This window comes from Mustelus asterias, chromosome 21 (assembly GCF_964213995.1).
Source record: "Mustelus asterias chromosome 21, sMusAst1.hap1.1, whole genome shotgun sequence".
NCBI lineage: Eukaryota > Metazoa > Chordata > Chondrichthyes > Carcharhiniformes > Triakidae > Mustelus > Mustelus asterias.
Window position 1 is genome coordinate 59,714,947 of NC_135821.1, and position 22,561 is coordinate 59,737,507.

Genomic DNA, 22,561 nt, shown 5'->3' on the forward strand with positions numbered 1-22,561 from the left:
TGTTCAATCTGCTAGCATTGGGACAGCATGGTGGCATAGTGGTTAGTGCTGCTGCCTCATGTTGGGGACCTGGGTTCAATTCCAGCCTTGGGTGACTCTGTGTGGGTTGCCTCTGGGTGCTCCGTTTTCCTCCCACAATCCAAAGATGTGCAGGTTAGGGGGCTTGACCACGCTAAATTGCTCCATCGTGTCCAAAGATGTATAGGGAGATTAGTGGGGTAAATGCGTGGGGAGGGTGTGGGCCTGGGTAAGATGCTCTGTTGGAGGGGCGGTGCAGACTTGAAGGGTTGAATGGCCTCCTTCTGCACTGTGGAGATTCTATGATCTCCAGCTGAAATCGGCTTGCTAAACAAACCAGGGATGGAACCTGGAGGTTAGCCTCAGTTTGTCTGCCTCGATATCACTGCACGATGCAGTCACTGTCTTGAGTCATTGTTAGAAGATGGGAAATCTTGCAGCAAATTGAAATTGCATCTTGGCAATGCAAGGCATTGTCCATTGCAGCACAGGCACAGTTTATTAAAACAAACCCTTAGTTTCAAACCTCGGTTAGCTGCTGTTCAGAGTAGATTTATCCTAATTCAGCAGTTTAGCTTCCACCCCATCTGTACCTTTCAACACATCCCAGAACTAGCATTTAATTGAGTTTTCCATCAACTTTCTAAATTGGGAGTGGGTGTGGGAGGTGATGACAGTAATTGGAATCTGCCAGTTTGATTTCTATAGTGACTGTATTTACATAAATTTATACTGCAAAGAGTTGTTGAGGGGTCATTGGATTTGGTTACATGTAACATAATGACTGCAGTGACAACGCAATAGGCTAGAAGGTTAGTGTTTGCAGGATACTTTCATATTGTAATCTACTTGTGCTGTCACTGTGGCTTCAATACAAATCGAGAGTAAACATTAAACTCTGTTTTGACGTTGTGTGGTATCTGTCCTTGTACTCCTCTCTCCTTAGCTCAGTGATGTGGATGAATGCTTGTACGCAGTATTCACTGCCAGTAGAAAATGGTTACGCTGGAGAGAAGTGTTTGGGAAGTATTACGAGTGTTACCTTTATTAACTTAAAGGGTCTGAGCGCATTGCTGAGGAGCTTTAGTAATACAGGGATACTCCTTCCTTTCAAATGCATTCATCCTTTGCACTACAAATGTGTTATTGCAAGGCACTTAGATTTTAAGGACGCTGTGATTAAGATTAGCTCTTCATTGACTGAGAAGTTCAGGATCTTCCTACTGGTAACAATGAGATATCTAGGTTTGTAATAGCCCCGTGAAACTGCGGTTACCTCTACTTCTCAAGTCAGATATCTTGCTTCTGATGAATAACATCAGGGAGTGGTTCACATCAGTGTTGCATCAGAATTGGTCGTTCCTGTATCCAGCTTGAAAACAACTATATAGGCTTCTAGAGGGAATGGGCCAAGTGCTGGTAGATTGGATTAGGTGGGAGTTCAGGTGTTCCTCACGTGTTGGTGCAGATGCAGAGGGCCAAAGGATCTCTTCTGCATTGTATGATTCTATATATTCCTTTGTCTATCGCTTTAAGGTAAGAAAATAAATAGGAGGAGGAGGCTAATAGTTCCTCAAGCTTGATCTACCATTCAATATCTATTCCATCAAGTTTAAAAATGATCTGTCTATTTTAAATAGGTTAATACCTTTTCAAAATAGACATAGGAATTCCATCAGAACACATGGCCAATTGAGAGGGCAGCCATCTTTACATTCTTCAAGGCAAAAGCCTGTTTTCGGCTATGAATTTCCTTTCACAGAGCTCTACTTTGAAGTAATGGAAAACCATATAGTGTGTTTTGATATGAGACTTCCTTGTAAACTGAGCTGCAGGTGTATCCTGGCCAGCGGGTAAACACTCTTTACTTCTCATTGGTGACTCTCGACTCTTTCGTGGTGATTCTTACTCCTGTAGATGTTTATCACGTCTCACTCCTGCTTGCCACCATTCTATTTACAGCTGTTTGATTAGAATAGAGTTTGTCTTTGGTTTTCCTTGTTGTCCTGAATTGTGGCATGGAAACCGCAAAGATTGTCATTTCCAATTTTTTAGGGTGGCACAGTGGTTAGCACAGCAATTCCCAGCTTGGGTCACTGTCTGTGTAGTGTTTGCACATTCTCCCCGTGTCTGCGTGGGCTTCCTCCCACAGTCCAAACATGTGCAGGTTAGGTGCATTGGCCATGTCAAATTTCCCCTCAATGTATCCAAACAGGTGCCAGAGTGTGGCAACTAGGATATTTTCACAGTAACTTCATTGCAGTGTTAATGTAAGACTACTTGTGACTAATAAATAAGCTTTAACTTTTAACTTTACTTTTAACCCTCGTGTTCAGCTTTGTAGTAGAAGTACGTAATGCACCGGGTGGCTGGTCTATATTGGATCTCAGTTCTGTGATTTATTATTTTGTAATCTCTCCACTCCAAAGGAGACAGAGTCTCCATTTTAGAAAGCTGTTTACTCTGGGTACTTTGAACCAATGGCCATTCTATGAGAATCCAAAACAGTGAAGGTTGGCAGTTTGTTTCCGTGTAAATGGGTGTGTAATGGAGCACAGTGGGAATCATGGGTTTGTAAGCAGCAGTGGGAAACCCCAGCTGAATTTTTTTTCTCTTCTCTCCCTTTTGCCGCAGGATTCGGAGACCGGTTGTTGCATCTCAGCTGCTACTTTGGCAGAGATGAGTTAACTCTGTGTAAACAGAGGAACATTTAGGTCTGAATGGCTCTGTGCTGCATTTGCACACGAGACCATCAAGGGAAATTCCTGATCCTGTGATTTTAATTAGATTAAATATTTATTCATTACCTAGCTCACTAACCTGCAGTTCCCAATAGCATGACATGAAAGGAGAGTAATCTGTAAATTGTAAACACGTTTTATATTCTGTCTTCATCAGATAAGCCATTTATGCAGCTGTTCCAATTATAGTTTAGTGGATGATTGACTTATTTTATTTAGAAAACTGCCACTTAATCTTACAATGTAATTGAGGCAATTGAGAGCTTTTCTTAAGTATGAAAACTGAAGCTGAAATTTTCTAAAATAAGGCATGAATAATGCAGATCAGCGTTTACCTGTAAAAAGAAACTTAATGTCTCAATTAAGTCCTCATTTCTGAAGAAGGGTCTTGATCTGGGACGGTTCGCATGTCCTTTTTGAGGCAATGTAATGCAATATCTGCTTCTGAAAGTGCAGTTTTTAACACGCGCATTACCAAACATCCTATGCCAATTTTTTCTTTAGTCAAAAAAATCCTGAATTGAAGGAGGAAAGAAGTGGGGGGAAGAAAAGATCAATACAGCCTAAGCTGTTGACAGGCAACGCCTAAATGGTGAGGAGCTTCAGAATGCTTCTGTGCAGAGGGATCTGGGTGGCCTCATGCACAAATCATAGAAAGTTAGCATAGGGGTGCAGCAGGTAATAAGGAAGGCAAATTAAATTTTGGCGTTCATTGCTAATGGAATAGAGTATTAAAGTAGGAAAGTGCTGTTGCAATTGTATAGGGCATAGGTGAGACTGAATCTGGAGTACTGCGCACAGTTTTGGACCCCTTCCGTGAGGAAGAATCCACTGGGATCAGTGCTGGGTCCGCAACTGGAATGGATTTGCATGTAGAATCCACAGATGTAAAGTTCATAATTTCCCTCTGTCCAATTGCTCAACAGTGACGACATTTGAGCCTCGACATGCATGATAATATGCACTAATGTCTTCACATTAAGTATTTGATTTAAGATTGTATTTAAACTCTTTCAGTTATTCTTAACTCCTGTCCTCCATTATCCCCACTCTTGGATGCTACTACTCAACCAACTTCTAACAAGGTCAACAATTTGGCACCAATTTCATGAGTTTCAACTTCAGCAAACAGTCTCTTCTGAAGGATTTTTATCAAATGCCTTCTGGAAAACCATACAAGAAAGATTAATCGACATTCCCCTGTCTGTTACTTCAATTGTCTCTTAAAAGAAAATTAGTAATTTACAGGTCCCTGTTGACTGCCTGATCTACTGAAAATTTTCAACATATTCAGTCACCCTATCCTTAGTAATAGACTCTAATTGTCAGGAAATTAATGATGGGCTAGCTGGTCTTTCATTTTATGGTTTCCCTCTGTCACCTTTGTAAGTAACTGAGCGACATGTGTAAATTTCCAATCTAAGTGAATTGCTCCAAATTGAAAGAACTTTGGAGGATTATAGTTTGGGTGGTACTTTTAAAATCCTGGTATGGAAGCTGTTTGGTCTGGGGGACTTAGTGCCATTTGTGTCATTTCTTTGCTGTTTGGGGAGAATCTGGTAAGTGGGTAAATTCTACTTTATCCATAAAGTTTAAAACAGTACACAACTTGGTGGTAAAGTTAAAATGCATTCAAAGCACCATAAGTAAGTAGATAATTTAATTAAGTAATTATTTAAAACACAAAGGATGGCAGGCAGATGATATGTCAAGGCTGCAGCATGTGGGAGCTCCTGGATAACATTGTGAAATGAGTGTTTGCAGTTTGAGGAACTTTGAAGGAATGTCATTGAGCTGGAGGCTGAGTAGCAGACGGAGGGAAGGAGTCATCTGGACATTTCATTTCAGGAGGCGATTACAACCCTTAAGATAGGGTCTACTGGTTTGCAAAGTGGTCAGGGACAAAAGGGTGTGACTATAGTTGAGGCAGGGAAAGGGACCCAGAGGACAGGAGTGTCAGCCTCTGCAGTTGTCCAACAGGTTTGAGGTTCTTTCAGCTTGTTTGGATGAGAGTGGGGGCTGCAGATTGGATGAGCTGACTGATCTTGACACGGTGATACAGGCAGCTTTTCAACTGGGGGAACACATTAGAACGTAGTGGTAATAGGGGACAATATAATGAGGGGGATTGACACTGTTCTCTGTTCAAGGAGCGAGAGTCCAGGCGGCTGTGTTGCCTGTCTGGTGCCAGGATTCAGGACATCTGCTCAAGGGGGAACTTGAGTTGGGAGGAGGAGGATCCAGTGATCATGGTCCATATAGGTAGGATGAGGAAGGAGATATAGTCAGTATGAGCAGTGGGGGCACCAAATTAAGAAGCAAAACCTCAAAGGTAAGAATTGAGCCATGTGCAAATTGGCATAGGACAAATAAGATTAGAGAAATGAATGTGTGGCTCAAACACTGGTGTGCGGAAAGTGGGTTCCGGTTGTGGGGCACTGCACCAGTACTGGGCAAAGTGGGATCTGTACCATTGAGACGGTCAACAGCTGATGTTCTAGCGAGCCAATAACTAGGGAAGCAAAGGGGAGTTTAAACTGAATAGTGGGAGCAAGGAATCAAACTTGGGAAGATGTATGCCAAACAGTAGGACCAAAATGTGTAAGAAAGGTACTAATATGGCAAATGATGAACAGACTGTGGCAGGAAGGGGCAAAGAGTACATATCTAAGAGTAGATCAGCAGGTAAGACTAGATGCCACAAAAATAATTAAATTAAAGACGTTGTATGTAAACGCACAAAGCATCCGAAACAGAACAGATGATCTGATAGTGCAAAAAGAAATGAATAAGTACGACCTGATAGCCATTACAGAGACAAGGTGACAGGATGAAATAGATTAGGACCTTTAATATTGAAGGGTATGTGACATTTAAGAAACACAGGAGGTTGAGAAAAGGTGGAAATTAATGATGGTATTAGCACATTAGAAAGGGATGATCTAAGTTCATGAAACTAAAATCAATTTTGATTGAAATGAGAAATTATAAAAGCAAGAATTCACTTGTCAGAGTGGCGTACAGGCACTCTAATTGTACTACACGGTAGGGCAGAGTATAAAAGAAGAGATAATGGGGAGCTTGTCAGAAAGGTACGGCGGCATTCAAATTTAAATAAGGGCAATTATAAGGACATGAAAGCAGAGCTAGCTAAAGTGACATGGCAAATGTGCTTGGGAGGTAGGTCAATAGAGGTTCAGTGGCAGTCATTTAAAGGGATATTTCAGAATACACAGAATAGATACATTCCAATGAGAAAGAAAGAATTCCAAGGGGAGGGCCCAAAATTACTTCCTCTCAAAGGGTTGAGTCTGTGGAATTCACTACCGCAGACTATGATAGATGCCTGGACTTTGAGTAAATCTAAGAGGTGGGCAGCTAGCTTTCAGCTGGCTAGTAATATAAAGACTGATAGAGTTTTTATAGATAGTTAAATAAGAAAAGAGTTGACACACTGAACATTGGTCCTGTAGAAAGTGCATCTGGGGAATTGATAATGATTAGTAGAGCTATGGAATTAAATAGGTATTTAGCATCGGTCTTCGCTCTAGAGGACACAAGTAACATCCCAGAAATAACTCAATCAGGAAATGGAAGAGAGGAATGAACTCAGGAAAATTAGAATCACCAGGGAAGTACAGTGGTATTGAGCAAATTGTTGGGTCTATGGGCTGACATATCCCTTGGTCCAGATGGACTTCACCCTCGTGAAAGAAATGGCTAATGAGAGTTAATGCATTAGTTTTAATTTTCCAAAATTCCTTAGATTTGAGGATGGTTCCGCTAGATTAGGAGATAGCAAATTTAACACCTTTATTTGAAAAGGGAGACAGAAAGCGGGAAACTACGGGCCAGTTAGCTTAACATCTGTCATAGGGAAAATGTTAGAAGCCGTTATTAAATATGTTATGGCAGGGCACTTGGAAAAATTCAAGCCCATCGGGCAGAGTCAACATAGTTTTGTGAAAGGGAAATCATGTTTAACCAATTTATTGAAGTTCTTTGAAAGAGTCACATGTACTGTGGATAAAGGAGAACCAGTGAAAGTACTTAATGTACTGTACTTAAATTTCCAAAAGGCATTTGCTAAGTTGCCACATCAAAGGTTATTGCGGAAAATAAAAGTTCATACTGTAGGGGGTAACATATTGGCATAGATTGAAGATTGGCGTGCTAACAGGAAACAGTTGACATAAATGGTTCTCTTCCTGGTTGGCAGGATGTAAGGAGCGGTGTGTCCTAATTCATAGGTATGTATGTACACGTGTAATTTTGTTGAGTCCCTGATTCAATATTGCCCTTGATGTCTGTGTGGCACACCACTCAATTTATATTAGTGACTTGGATAAAAGGACTAAAGATATGGTTGCTAAATTTGCTGATGACGCAAAGACAGGTAAAGTAAATTGTGAAGAGGATGCAAGGATGCTACAAAGGGACATGATTACATGAGTGGGCAAGCACCTAGCAAATGGAGTATAATGTAGGCAAAAGTGAAATTGTACATTTTGGCAGGACGAATAAAAAGCTTATTTAAATGGTGAGAAATTGTAGAGCTCTGAGGTGCAGAGAGATCTGGGTGTCTTAGTGCATGAACCACAAAGGGCTAGCATGCAGGTACAGCAAGTAAAGGAAAATTAATAGAATGTTATTGTTTATTGCAAGGGGAATTGGTTTAAAAAGTAGGGAGGTTATTCTTCAGTTGTACAAGGTATTGGTGAGACCACATCTGGAATCTTGTGTGCAGTATTGGTCTCTTTAAGGAAGAAAATAAATACATTAGAAACAGATCAGGAAAGGTTTGCTAGACTAATACCAGGAATGGCCAGGTTTTCTTATGAGGAAAGATTGGAGAGTTGAGAAGAGGCAACTTGAGCAAGTCCTTTAAGATCCTGAGTGATATTGACAGGGTGAATGTGGAGAGGGTGTTTCCTCTTGTTGGAGAATCGAGAACAAGGGGTCACTGTTTAAAAATAAGAGGTCACTCATTTAAGATGGAGATGAGAATTTTTTTTCTCTGAAGGGCATGGGTCTCTGGCACTCTTTCTCAAAAGGCAGTGGAATCTTCAAATATTTTTAAGACAGAGCCAGATAGATTCTTGATTAACAAGAAAGCTGAAAGGTTAGCAAGGATGGGCCAGAAGCTGGAGTTGAGGTTACATTCAGACCAGCCATGATCTTATTGAATGGCGGAGTAGGTTGGGTGGCTGACTCCTGCTCCTAATTCATAGGTATGTATGTACACGTGTAATTTTGTTGAGTCCCTGATTCAATAATGCCTTTGATGTCTGTCATACTAACCCAAGTACATGCAACTCAGATTTGTGTACATGTGGCAAACCCCTGGATTAGTCATCTGTCCTCAGATCAGACTCTCTCATGTCTCGCTCTCAGGCTTCACTATTTACCAAAGCCACGCACATTTGAGTTAACTCCAGACTACTTTTCTCGAGTACCAACCATCTCCTTAAACACCCCTCTTCCCCCTCCACCCTTATCTCCAAGTATGAGAAACTCCTCGTTGTCTTTAGGCCATCTTCTGCTTACTCACTCCTCTTTCCCAACAATTGAAATATCCTTTAACCCTTGACACAGCCCTGAATCCATGACCCTGTCCAGTTTCCTTTCCATCTCTTCCATCTCCCCTGGAGCTCTTTTCAAACTCATCGTAAATTCTTAAATTCCCTAAAGTCCCTAAATTATTTCATGCAGCATATTTGTCTCAAGAATCTCAGTACAATTTAATAGTGAGCGGGTCAAGTTTCCGTGCCTTGTCCATCAGAATCATGGAAAACATCCAACAACATAGCTATGGGATTTGAATTAATTGTTTTGAAGAGCGTTTTGTTCTGTGTAAAACTAGTGAAGTACTGCGGCGATAGTGCTAGAAGATGATGGGCAAAGAATATTTACAAGTAAAAATTAAATATCCCAGATACTTTCAGCTGAAAACATGAAACACAAACAAAGTACTCACCAGGCACAGAACACCAGATTCAGTTCTGAAAGGTGTAATATCTGAAATGTACATTGTCCAGCATTTTCTCAATGGATACTTCCTGAGTACCTCCAGTATTTTCTGCTTTTGGTTCATACAAGAAGGATATTAGTACACAGCTGAAGTATTTTGGTTAAAGTGATTGTTTTCTTCCTGTCTGCCAAGCAAGTCCTGTGACAATGTTGTGAAGCACCTCGTTTTAGCTTTGAAAGTACTTAACACAGCTACCAAGCCTATTATATAAGCACTGTTTCTGTAGGAGAGTGGTTAACATGTTCGCTTCGCACGCAAAAAGGCCCAGTTTCGAAACCGGGCAGAAACACTGCTTGATCTTTCTCGCTAAGCATGAGCAAAGTCTGCCTAAAGCCTTGAATGCCTTGTTATATTGAAGATGGACAGATCTGCTTACATTGATAGAATCACTGGATTCTAAGCATGGCATGTGGCAACTTATTCCATTGTATCTGTGTAGGCTCTTAGAAGGAGCTCTCCACTTAATCCCCTTTTCTTATATCACTTGAATTTTTATTCCTTATAAAAGCTGTTATAGATTATGCTTCCATCACTATTTCTAGAGGGGTATTCTATGCCCTAAGAATTTTTTTAAATGACTTGTCCCAGCGCCCCTGTTCGAGTTTTTAAAGTGTATTTTATGATGTCACTTAAGGGGGCTTTGGAGAAACATTTATCTGAAAGTCTGTTCATGGACATATTTTTATAATTCCAGTTTTGGACAGGAAGTTGTCTGTGAGACAGAGCAGAGCTGAACTGGTTAAGAAGGGAGTGTTGAAAGAAATTCCTGAACAAGGCAAGTATAATGTGCACAGAATTAAGAGAGGTTTGATATATCTGGAATTGACTAATGTAGTCCAATCAAGTAATGAACAAGTTGGGTCCCCCGTCCCACCCAAACTCTGTGATTGAATAGCCTTTGTATAGCAATGTATATTGTCACTGGGATTTCATTAAGTCATAACTTTGGAATTGTGAAACTTCCCTGACAATTGCCACTTTATCTGTGAAAAGTACCCAGTTTATTACTGATTTGAGTTGTGTCTGGAGAAAGGTGGATTGGCCATGATAAATTGTCCCTTAGTGTCCCAAGATGTGTAGATTAGCAGAGTAAATACGTGGTATTACGGGGATAGAGTGGGGGAAGAGGGCCTGGATGAGATACTCTGTCAGAGAGTCGGTGCAGTCCCAATGAGCCGAATGGCCTCCTTCTGCACTGTAGGGATTCTATGATAAAGCATTTGGAGCCGTACAGCATCAGGATGAAGTTCTCATGGATACAAGTCTGTGTCAGTGTCACCAATAAATTGGCAGCAACAAATGAAAGCTACAGCTTCCACAGGGTAGTGTGATTTTTCTTTTTATTTAAACGTAAGCGCCTATAATGTTTCGGGTGTTAATAGACTGAAGCCTGGTGACAACAGTAGTAGCAGTTCCTTTAACAATTCTGCTGAGGCTTTCACACTTCACGGCTGGAGCTCCATGATTGCTGCAGATCAGCTGGTAAGCAAAGTTAAATATAGAGTGAGCAAGTGACTTGGTGTGGCATGTTCTCCTGTGACAGATCCCACAAAGTGTCAACTTGGCTTGTAAGGAATTCAGGAGAAACTTCTCTATCCAATAAGTAATTAGAATATGGAAACTGTGGCCACAGTGTGTTTAGGCAGATAGCATGGATGCATTAAGGAGAAAGCTGGATTTGTACATGAAGGAGGAAAGAATAGAAAGATTCGTTGATGCGGTTCAATGAGGTAGGGCAGGAGGAGGTTCGTGTGAAGCATAAATGCTCCACCAGTTAGGCTGAATGGCCGATTTCTGTACTATGTGATATAATCTGGAATGCCTGAGAGGATGGCGACAGCAGATTCAACAGTAACCTTCAAAGAGAAAAGTAGCTATAATATTGAAAAGGAAATATTTGCAGAGATACATAGTAGGACTAATTGGATAGCTTTTCAAAAAGCTGTCATGGGTGCGAATGGCAAAATTACCACCACCTATATCGTATGCTTCTGCGATATTCTTTAATTGTGGAAGGCTTTGAAATTGTCAGCTAGAATCGGCAACCCTATTTCAAACTGGTCATGGAAATGTTGACTTTGTAGTTGATGAGTCTCGTGCTGTTTTCATTGTGGGTGAGAAGGTCTCCTTTCAAGTAATTAAGCTTCTGAAGTCATTTATACCATGACAATTATAGAATCTGATGATAGTTGTAACATAGAAGGGGACCATTCACCCCATCGTGTCAATGCTAGCTCTCTAGGAGACAAACTCAACTGGTACCACTCATCTACCCTTTTCCTGCAGCCCTGCAATTTTTTCTCTTCAGGTGTTTATCCATTTCCCTTTCAAAACCCATGGCTGATTCTGCCTCCACCATACATACTGTCAGCCAGTGCACTCCAGATCCTAACCACTCGCTGTGTTTTTTTTTAAAGTTCTTCATGTTGCCATTGTTTCTTTTGCGAATCACCTTAAATCGGTGTCCTCCAATTCTCAACCCTTCCACCAATGATAACTTTATCTACTTGCCCAGGAGCCTCAGGAATTTGGACATTTTGATGCAATGCGCCATCACATTTACAGCAAAATCTATGTATTGCCCCCTTCTTGCAGTCATTAAACGTAGCAGACATCATCATGACTTTGGCCACTATAGAGGCCTGTTCGTGGACCCTCCTTCCATCCACTAATGCTCCTGTGAAGTGCCTTAGCATATTTTATTGCATTGCTGTATAAAGCTGTGGTCAAGTAACGCTAACTAATGTATCCACAACAGGGAATAGCCACCTTTATTTTATAAAATAAAATGTTACCAAATAGAATTTTGAATGAGTAAATCTTCACACAAGGCAACAACCTGGCATGCCCTAGAAGTTTCTTTTGAGGAAGTTAAGATTTTAATTCATGCATTTTAACAATTGTAATATGTAGCATTTGGAGGCAAAGACAGAGTAAACTTTTTGTTTTCATTTGCAGGATGTGTGCGTCACTGCTGGCCACCATTTATTGCCCATCCCTAATTGCCCTTGAGAAGGTGGTCATGAGCTGCTGCCTTGAACCACTGCAGTCCCTGAGCTGTAGGCACACACACACACTGCTGTTCGGGAGGGAGTCGCAGGATTTTGACCTAGCGCCAATGAAGGAACAGCAGAGTGTTTTGATAGAGGGAAGAGGACAAACTGTTTGCACTGGCCGGAGGGTCAGTAGTAAAAAAAACAAGAGTTAAAGCAGTTGGTAACTGAGCCAGAGGGAGATGAGTATTTTTGTTTGTTTACACAGTAGGTTATGATGACCTGGAAAGCATTGCCTGAAAGGTTAACAGAGAGTTTCAAAAGTATTTCTAAAGGGATTTGGATATATAATTCAAAAGGATAGATCAAAGAACCAGCACAAGCGGTATGGGCCAAACCGTGGGCTGCACGATTCTATAAACGTGTGATTAGACTCCGAAGCCAACACCTTATAACTCTTTTCTTCATCAAGTTTGCATTCGGTACACCTGCAAAATAATATCTGATTCCATTCCTACTCTGCAACATATTCTTTCTCCTGAGCTCCAGTTCCACCTGTTGAAATGATCTGATTGGCTTAATGCCAGCAGTCCCTAATGCCAATGATAAAAGCCATTCCTTCGTATTATATGCTGACAAACTGGCAATGGTTCAAAGGCGCTCAGAATTTTAAAAACTATTCATTCTCAGGATTTCTGGCATTTATTGCCTTTCCCTGGTTGCCCCGAGAAGATGGTGGTGAACCACCACCTTGAGCCTCTGCAATCCATGCGATGAAGGTGTTCCCTACAGTGCTCTTCGAGAGTTGAAGGATTTGGAACAAATGAAAATGCAGCAGCAGTATTTGCCCCAGGTCACAATGCTGTGACTAGAGGTGATGGTGTTCCTATGTACCTGCTGCTCTTGTCCTTCTAGATTGTGGAGGTCATGAACTTTGGGAAGTACTGTCTAAGAAGTGAGTTGCTGCAATACAAATGAAGAAGTTTTAAGAGAAGGGGGAGAAATAGAGTTACACCTGGAACTGGTACATGTTCAGAGTTCACTAGTCAGAATAGTGAAAGTTTTTTGTGAGATTTTTGCTGGTTGAAGATTCAGTAGCTTGAAAGTATAACATTTTTCCAAGGGTGGAAGAGTCAATTACTGGGGGGGGGGGCATCGGTTTAAGGTGCGAGGGGCAAGGTTTAGAGGAGATGTACGAGGCAAATTGTTTTTACACAGAGGGTGGTGGGTGCCTGGAATTCACTGCCGGGGGAGGTAGTGGAAGCAGATATGATAGTGACTTTTAAGGGGCGTTTTGACAAATAATGAATACGATGGGAATAGAGGGATATGGTCCCTGGAAGGGCAGTTCAGACGGGCAGCCTGATCATGCAGGCTTGGAGGGCTGAAGACCCTGTTCCTGTGCTGTAATTTTCTTTGTTCTTTGTAAGATCTTCAAATTGATAAAACAGAGTTTGGGAGAAATTTCTTCATGCAGAAGGTTCTGTAGCAGATGGATTGTCCATCCAGAAATAGTGGTGGGAGCAAAATCCATCACTGATTTTTAAAAAGGAAATAAATAGTTGAAAATGAAAATTTAAGAAATGCAGTAGAAAGATGGGACAAAGTGGATAACTCTTTCACAATCATGGCAGCCAAGATGGGCTACAGGGATTTCTGTGCTGTAAAATATTTTAGTAACGTAGGAACAGGAGTAGCCATTCAGCCCATTGAGCCTGCTCCATCATTATATTAGATTATGTCTGATCATCTACCTCCACATCGCTTTCCCAAACTAACTCCATATTGTTTGGTGTCATTCATCTCCAGAAATCTATCAACTTCGTGTTTGAACATGCTCAATGATTAAGCTTCCACAGCCCTCTGAGATAGAGTGTTCCAAAGATTCACCACCACCTCCTCAGCTCTGTCTTAAATGGCAAACCCCTTATCCTGAGATTGTCTCTCCTTGTTTTCAATTCACCAAACAGGGGAAACATCCTATCTATATCCACCCTGTCACACCCTGTAAGGATTTTCAAAGTTTCAGTGAGGTCATCCCTCATTCTTCAAAACTCAAAGAAATCCAGACCCAGTCTCCCCTTTAGCCCCATTAAACAATCGTGCCATCCCAGGGATTAATCTGGCGAAGCTCTGATGCACTCCCTCTATGGAAAATATATCCTTATTTCGATAAAGGGACCAAATACCTCTGAGGTCTCACCAAAGCGCTCCACAACTGCAGTAAGACTACTTTGCCCCTTCTGATTGTTTATTTGAGTTTTTCTTTTAATTATGCCGCAGTGCAGTGCTTTGGGATGTTTTCTACCTTTAAAAGAGCTGGATAATTGTACCCCATTGAAATAGAATTTGTAGCGACCAGCTGAAGATGGTTCAGAGCAAAGGGAAGAGGAGGAGACTTAGCAGTTGATGAATGTCCTGGAAATTCCTGCGGATAGATGAAAGGCAGAAGATCAGCTGGAGAGGGATAAATGTCCCCATCTTCCCCTCCACCCACCCCATAAATGAAATGCAGTTGGGTTTTATTCTTACCAAAGGCGTCCCTGCTGCAAATAATAATTGTTGTCAGCTTGAAACTTTGTATTAATTTAATGCATTAATTTCTGATTAAAGTATGGTTGTCAACCCTCTAGAAATGTCTTGGAGTCTCTGGCATTAGAAGATTGGTCTCCTGCCCATTGCTTTCTGTAACCCTGGAGTAAGATGGTAGGGAATGTTAAAAGCAAAATGATTTTTATGCCATTTGCTTTATTAGTTACACATTTTAGAGATGGAGAAGGGTGTTTGACTAGCAAGTCGATAATAATCCAATAAGTGTAATTAAAAGTCTGTACACTTTCCATTTGACCGTAGAAGGTGGAACACTACAGGTCAACGTGGTGGGAGCTTGGGGGTGGGGTAGGATAGTCACGTGGTAACAGCCCAAGAAATGTGTCCAACCAGAGTTGACAAACTTAGATGCATGTTGGTCTCCAAGCTTTGGGGTATTAATTAGGTGCATCAGTGATGGAATGCAGGCTGAGTCTCTAGCTCGACTGAGTGACCGTTCTGAGGACCTGGGTGCTGATCAGATCTTGTTTGCAACACCAGCTCCTCCACTGTTAAAGCCAAGGAGAAATCATTGATCCATGGCTTTTTGATGCTGAAAAGAACGCAAAGAATTTCAAAGTAATCTGCTGAGAGGGCCTTGGAACATTTTAAAGAAATTGTCTCAAGCCTTTAAAGAGCCAGTGGTGTGATAGGCTGAAGCACAAAGGTATGAGCAGAATGCAGTGTGACTGGAAAGGACGGTGATGAGCACTGTTGCAACGGAGGCTGCCCAAACAGATAGCAATGGCTCTAAGCAGATTATAGAGAGATAAAGACATTGCAAAATGTAAGGCACAGAAAGGAGCTGATAAGAGGGTATAAACAAATTATCTGCAATGTCTGTTTAGCGAGTAGATACTACACAGGAATTCTTGTCATACTGCATGAGCAGTAACTTTGAGAACACAGATTGGTTACAAAATCATTTTCTTACATGTCCCAACCCACACTTGGGTTTGTATTACTGGTTTGCAGAGTGAGATGGTATTAAGCAGTGCCACTGATTGCCTTTAAGAGGATGCAGAAGTAAGACTATTCAGCCCATTTTGCCTGTGGTGGCCCTTTTGAAACAGTTGCCTAATTAATCACTCTCCTCTCTTTGCCCATGGCCCTGCAAATTTCCGCTTCTCAAGTATATCTCCAGTTCTTGTTTCCAAGTTACCAAGGAATCTGCTTCCAACTGTCTTTTCTGACAGTGCATTCCAAGTTGTAAACTGCCGTATAAAGAAAATTCTGCTCATCTTCCCTTTAGTTCTTTTGGCAATTACCTTAAATAAAGTTCCCTGGTTACTGACTCTGCTGCCAATGGAAATGGTTTCTCCTTATCTACTGCTCAGTCAAAAACTTACCAAACTTCTATTTCTTCCATTCTTCAGATGGGGAAATTAACAGCAAACCTGCCCAAAACAGTACACTAAAGAATGGGCACACAGTTCCTGTGGGTGAATTGTCTACCTCAACAGAGGCTGAACCAGTAGCCAAGGGTGAAAAAAGATTGAGTTTTTCAAAAACTCCACAGGAAGCAGAGGAGAGAGTGAAGATCTCTGCTGAGGAACCACAAAGAATTAAAGGTAAGAAATCAAAACATTTTCTGTTTTCTTTAAAACACTTTGTTTCATCAGGTTTAAACTGTTTTAGTTCAGTAATTAAAACACCCATCTTTACTATTGTACATAATGTGTAGAATGATGAGCAAAAGAAAGGCTTGTCTCTCTTTTGTACAGTTTAAATAACACCGTATTTGAAAATTAACTTTTTCATACTTAAAGTCTAGTCAATTTCCTCATCGCTGCGTGACCCAATTAAACTATTTCACCCGGATATATTTTTTCACGCTTCATGTCTGCAAGCTGTAAATGTTTGACTTTGAGTGATGGGTCCACTGTTGTATGTATTCAAGCAACATCAGTACAGCAAAATATAACAGCATTGCATAATGTATTTTAAGTAATTTATCGCAACTTGCATCTTTCTAAAATTTTTTTTAGTTTGGCAGCTTCACTGAATTACAGTAAAATCAAATTTGCTGTGCAAGAGCTGGCCATTCGACCCAGTGTGTATCTGTTGGTGCTAGCTATTATACAGGAGCTGTCTAGCCTTAATTTCCTTACCTTTCCCTTTGCCTTAAAGATATAAAGGCAGTATAAAGATTTGATTCCCTTTAAACTTAATTGACTTGTCAACGTATAGAGCCAGTGCATTCACTTGGTATCTTATCTCTGTATCTTGGGCGGCATGGTAGCACACAGTGGTTAGCACTGCTGCCTCTCAGCACCTGGGACCCAGATTCAATTCCGGCCTTGGGTGCCCATCTGTGTGGAAACATAGAAGTACAGAAACGTAGAAAATAGTTGCAAGGGCAGGCTATTTGGCCCTTCAAGCCTGCACCACTATTCAATATGATCATGGTTGATCATGCACTTTCAGTATCCCATTCCCGCTTTCTCTCCATACCCCTTGATCCCTTTAGCCACAAGAGCCACGTCCAGCTCCCTCTTGAACATTATCTATCAAACTGGCCCCAACAGCTTTCTGCAGTAGAGAATTCCACAGGCTCTCAAACTCTGAGTGAAGAAGTTCTTCCTCATCTCAGTCCTGAATGGCTTACCCCTTATTCTTAGACTGTGACCCCTAGTTCTGCACTTCCCCAACATTGGGAACATTCTTCCCGCATCTAGCTTGTCCAATCCCATCAGGATTTTATGTTTCTATGAGATCCCCTCTCATTCTCCTAAATTCCAGTGAGTACAAGTCCAGTTTCTTCATATGTTAGTCCTGCCATTCCAGGAATCAGTCTGGTGAACCTTCACTGGACTCCCTCAATGGCAAAAATGTCCTTCCTCAGACTAGGAGACCAAAACTGCACACAATACTCAAGGTGTGGCCTCACCAAGGCCCTGTATAACTGCAGCAAGACATTCTTACTCCTATTCTCAAATCCTTTCGCTGTGAAGGCCAGCATGCCATTAGCTTTCCTCGCCGCCTGCTGAACCTGCATGCAAACCTTCAGCAACTGTTCCACCATGACACCCAGGTGATGTTGCACTTCCCCTTTTCCCAAACTGCCACCATCCAGATAATCTTCCTTCATGTTTTTGACACCAAAGTGGATAACCTCATATTTATCCACATTGTATTTGCCCACTCAGCCAGCCTGTCGAAATCACCCTGCAGCCTCTTCGCATCCTCCTCACAGCACACACTGCCACCTAGCTTAATGTCGTCTGCAAATTTGGAGATGTTGCATTCAATTCCTTTGTCCAAATCATTGATGTACATTGTGAATAGCTGGGGTCCCAGCACTGAAATCTGCGGTACCCCACTAGTCACTGCCAGCCACTCTGAAAAGGACCCGTTTATTCCCACTCTCTGCTTCCTTCTGCCCACCAGTTCCCTATCCATGTCAATACATTACCCCAATATCATGAGATTCAATTTTGCTCACTAATCTCTTGTGTGGGACCCTGCGAAAGGCCTTTTGAAAGTTCAGATATACAACATCTACAGGTCAAATCCTCAAAAAACTCCAGAAGATTTGTCAAGCACGATTTCTCTTTAGTGAATCTATGCTGACTTGAACCGATCCTGTCACCGCTTTCCAAATACGCAGTTATTACATTGTTAATAATTGACTCCAGCATTTTCCCCAGCACCAATGTCAGACTAACCGCTCTATGGTTCCCTGTTTTCTCTCCCTTTTTTATAAAGTGTGGTTACATTAGCTACCTTCCAATCCACTGGAACTCTCCCAGAGTCTATAGAATGCTGGAAAAATGAGCACCAATGCGTCCACTATTTCTAGAGCCACATCCTTGAGTACTCTGGGGTGCAGAGCATCAGGCCCTGGGGACTTACTGGGCTTTAATCCCAGCAATTTCCCGAATACAATTTCCTGACTAATAAGGATTTCCTTCAGTCCCTCCTTCATGCTAAACCCTTTGTGCCTTAGTATTTCTGGAGTTTGCACGTTCTCTCTGTGTCTGCGTGGGTTTCTTCCGGGTGCTCCAGTTTCCTCCCATAGTCCAGAGATGTGCGGGTTAGGTCGATTGGCCATGCCAAATTGCCCCTTAATGTCAGGGGGACTAGCAGGCTAAATACATGGGGTTACTGGGATAGGGCCTGGGTGGGATTGTTGTTGGTGCAGGCTCGATGTTGTAGGGATTCTATGATTCTTATTTGGTTGTCCTCCATTGTACTAAGGATGGCTGTGCATTGTGTAAACTATTTTCAAGGAATTGAGAAGGCCATCTTGTAATTGGATCATCATACACTGAACAACGTCTAGTTTTAGCTTAATAGGTTATACTCTATTGCGCTGTTTTCTGCTGTCTAATAAATAACCATTTTATAAAACTGACAATGTCCGCATAAGTGTTTAGTGAATTCTTTTTGTCTTTCCAGTGTAGTAATTTTGGTAGTTGAGAGGAGAGTCCCACATGGCATTTCTGCCTCTTCTCCAGAAATAAGTTTTCCAGTTTTTAGTGAGGGGTGTGTTCTTTTTGAGTTGTCAGTTCCCTTGTGCTTTTCATTCTCTCATATCACCTCTCCCAGTTTCGTGCTTCCTCTGTCTGATGTGCGTTTTCTGCAAATGTTTTTTATATTAGCAGAGGCTGCAGACCGACGCCCGATGTCAGGGATGGAACACATACGTGACCACAAACAGGCTTTGCTTCCTCCTAAAAGGCACCTGTCAGCTCCCACTCTAGAAGCCGGTGAGGGGCAAGTGAAAGATCCTGGAGCCAACTTGACCACTGCCAAGGACGTCGCTTCCATTATTTCCTGTTTCCCCACTTCCTGTTCCACCACTACCACCAATACCACTGACTCTTTGGCCACGGCTACAAATACCACCACCACCACCACCAGCACCCCTGCTCCTGCCAAGCAGCCCCCGATTCCGCCTCCAAAGCCCAATCGGAATAGCAATCCTTTGTTTGGTAAGTCTCGACGTATCACCGCATGGCATAGTTGACAAAGTAAGCAGCAGGTAGATTTTGACCCTGAAATGGAAGGCAATTGCAGATGTTGCTTATCCATTACCCTAACAGGTGGAGCTCAATGTGGGCAGTGAAAATTCATAAAGTTTGTATTGAAGAAAGTCAAATTGGAATATTTATATTTTCTTAATGGTGAAAGGATGGGAGCTGTGGAGAGGCTAATGGGTTTAAGAATCTATGCATATAACTCACAAAAAAAAACCTAATTCACGGGTACAAAAAGTGATCGGAAAAGCTTAAAGGAATATTGGCTTTTATCTTAGAGGATTGGAATGCGCAACTGAGGAAGTGATGTTTCAATTGTACATGATGTGGAGATGCCCGCCTTGGACTGGGGTGGGCACAGTAAGTCTCACAACACCAGGTTATAGTCCAACAGGTTTATTTGGTATCACGAGCTTTCAGAGCGCTGCTCCTTCATCAGGTGAATCTGAAGTGCTCCAAAAGCTCGTGATGCCAAATAAACCTGTTGGACTTCAATGTACTCACCTGAAGAAGGGGCTTGCAGCTCCGAAAGCTTGTGTGGCTTTTGCTACCAAATAAACCTGTTGGACTTTAACCTGGTGTTGTTAAACTTCTTACTGTGTTTACCCCAGTCCAACGCCGGCATCTCCACATCAGGACTTCAATTGTACATGGTTTTGATCAGATCCCATCTGGAGTTAGTTTGGTGAATCAAATTGTTAGAAATATATATTGGCATTGGAGAGTGAAAGCAAATGACTTTCCTTTACACAGCACTTTTCACATTCTCAGAGCATTCAAAGCACTTTATGGCCAATTACTCATTTTTTTGAAGTATAGTTACCTTTGTAATATATGTGCGGCACAAGTTTACCAGAGCTTAAAGGTTTAAATTATGAGGATAAGGTGCATAAACATAAGGTTTAAGGACAATGTGATTAAATTGTTTAAAATTATTCCGGGATTTGGAGGTGTCCATACAGCGACATTATTTTCTCTGGCGAGAGCATACAGACGAACAGGGTTTTAGCCTTAAAATTAGACTGTGGCCACTTAGAAGTGAAACCACTTTCTCATACAAAGGCTAGTTGAAATCTGGAAGTCGCTTCTCCAAAATGTTTGTGGATGTTTGGGGTCAATTAAAATCCTCTAAGACTGAGATTGGTAAGCTTTTGTCAGGTAAAGGTATCTAGGGATATGGAACAAAGGCAGATAAATGGAGTTGAGGCACAGGTCAGCCATGATCTAATTAAATGGTGTAACAGAGTCAAGGGATGAAATAGTTTACACTTATCACAGTGACTGTTTAATGCCTGCACACAAAAAGGCTAATACTGTAGCAAATGCTTTCAAACTTGTCCAATAACCTTTCCCTATTGTCCTTCGTCCATATATAGCAGCATTACTCACTCCTGAACATCTTGATGCTGTATTACTAATCTGTTGCTCTTCTGATGTCATAAATCTTTTGTCAATATATACATATCTCATGTTAATGTAAAAGCCTGAGGCATGATGGTGCGGTTGATTGAAAGTTAACCTGTGTTCTTCCAAGGCAGAGTTAAATGGAAAAGATTTAAGAAAGGAATGTTCAACCTTGTACTGAGCATGGTTTGTGCTCAAGTCATAATGCCATATTTAATATTTTCATATATTGACCACAACTGCCTGCCATAGGATATTTTATTCTGTCCAGCTGACCATCACTCAAACTAATTGCCTTGCTGTTTGTTTAACACTCAAGGTCTCACAATGCCCTTATCTTATCAGGATGAAGTTTATGTTACTAAGCAATGAGTAGTGGTACAACTCTTAAAGCAGGCAAGTTTTGGAACGCTGACTCAATTTGCAAAATTGTGTTTCAGCGGAACTTAGTCACATCATGACCCCTGGCCTGGTTGTGCCAGGTAAGCATTCGCCACCAGGGTCTCACAGGAGGATAAGCTTCAACCCGCCTGTGGCTGAGCCAAACAACACTACCCAGAATGCATGCGAGAACAAGGAGAGACCACAGCTGCCAATGCAAATATCAACGTCAGCACATGCACCTACGCCATCGCCGGCATTTCCTTCACGCCCACCTTCTGCACCAGAACCCGCTCCTCGTCAGTCCCACCCCCCAAGACCTCCAGTCAGAGTTACTCCCCCTGTATTGACATTCTGTCATGCCAATGTGCAACATGAAAAAGAACCTGACCAACAGCCTCATCCTTCATCTGATGACTGTCCTGAGCTCCTTCCGACTCGCCAATCTCAAGTTCCTTTGCACATAATGATCCAGCAAGCGTTGTGTAGCCCTCGGCCGGTTGTCACTGCAGCTGACGGTTCAAATACGGCAAAGTCATTGCTTTTTGAGACTGCTTTTGAAGATGCTAATAAGAGCCGGGCTTTGCAAGTCACCTTGGAGAAGTTAAAATGGTGAGTACTTGTGTTATTTGAAATGACTGTTGTTCTAATTTTGTGCCCCTCAAGATAAGCAGTGTTGGGTGATGGAACTCTCTTTCTCAGGCACCCAGTGTCAGCTTCCAAGTACACCCAAGCTCACGTTTAATGAAGATATCACTGTCCATTAGTATCTGTCACAATATCATTGCAGATGATACTAAGATTGGCGGAGTTGTGGATAGTGATGAAGATTGTCAGAGAATACAGCAAGGTATAGATAGGCAGGAAAACTGGGCAGAGAAATGGCAGATAGAATTTAATCCGGACAAATGCGAGGTGATGCACTTTGGTAGATCCAATTCAGGTGGGAGCTATAAAATAAATGAGCAGAACCATCAGGAGCGTAGACACATAGAGAGATCTGGGAGTACAGATCCACAGATCCTTAAAAGTGTCAGCACAGATGGAAAAGGTGGTGAGGAAAGCATACGGCATGCTTGCCTTCATCGGACGGGGCATCGAGTATAAAAGTTGATAAATTATGTTACAGTTGTATAAAACATTGGTTAGGCCACATTTGGAATACTGTGTCCAATTCTGGTCTCACTACCAGAAGGGCATGGAGACTTTGGAGAGAGTGCAGGAAAGGTTTACCAGGATGTTGCCTGATATGGAGGGTATTAGCTATGAGGAGAGTTTAAATAAACTGGGATTGTTCTCCCTTGAAAATCAGAGGCTGAGGGGGCAACCGATAGAAGTTTGTAAAATTATGAGAGGTATAGATAGGGTGAACAGTTGGAAGCTTTTTCCCAGGGCAAAAATGACAATTACAAAGGGGCACAA

The 22,561-nt window shown here is 41.8% G+C and overlaps 1 protein-coding gene across 9 annotated transcripts in view; it reads left to right on the forward strand.

Moving 5' to 3' along the window:
* The window catches only part of LOC144509310 (phosphatase and actin regulator 4-like), a 180,211-nt gene that overhangs the window by 140,066 nt on the left and 17,584 nt on the right, over positions 1–22,561 (forward strand). For 6 of the 9 annotated variants that reach the window (XM_078237960.1, XM_078237959.1, XM_078237961.1 and 3 more), the window contains 4 exons: positions 9,485–9,565; positions 15,749–15,943; positions 18,977–19,309; positions 21,199–21,751. In XM_078237960.1, coding sequence (XP_078094086.1) covers positions 9,485–9,565; positions 15,749–15,943; positions 18,977–19,309; positions 21,199–21,751 — 1,162 coding nt within the window. The remainder of the gene's footprint in view (positions 1–9,484; positions 9,566–15,748; positions 15,944–18,976; positions 19,310–21,198; positions 21,752–22,561) is intronic. The other 3 variants (XM_078237964.1, XM_078237963.1, XM_078237957.1) reach the window with 2 other exon arrangements.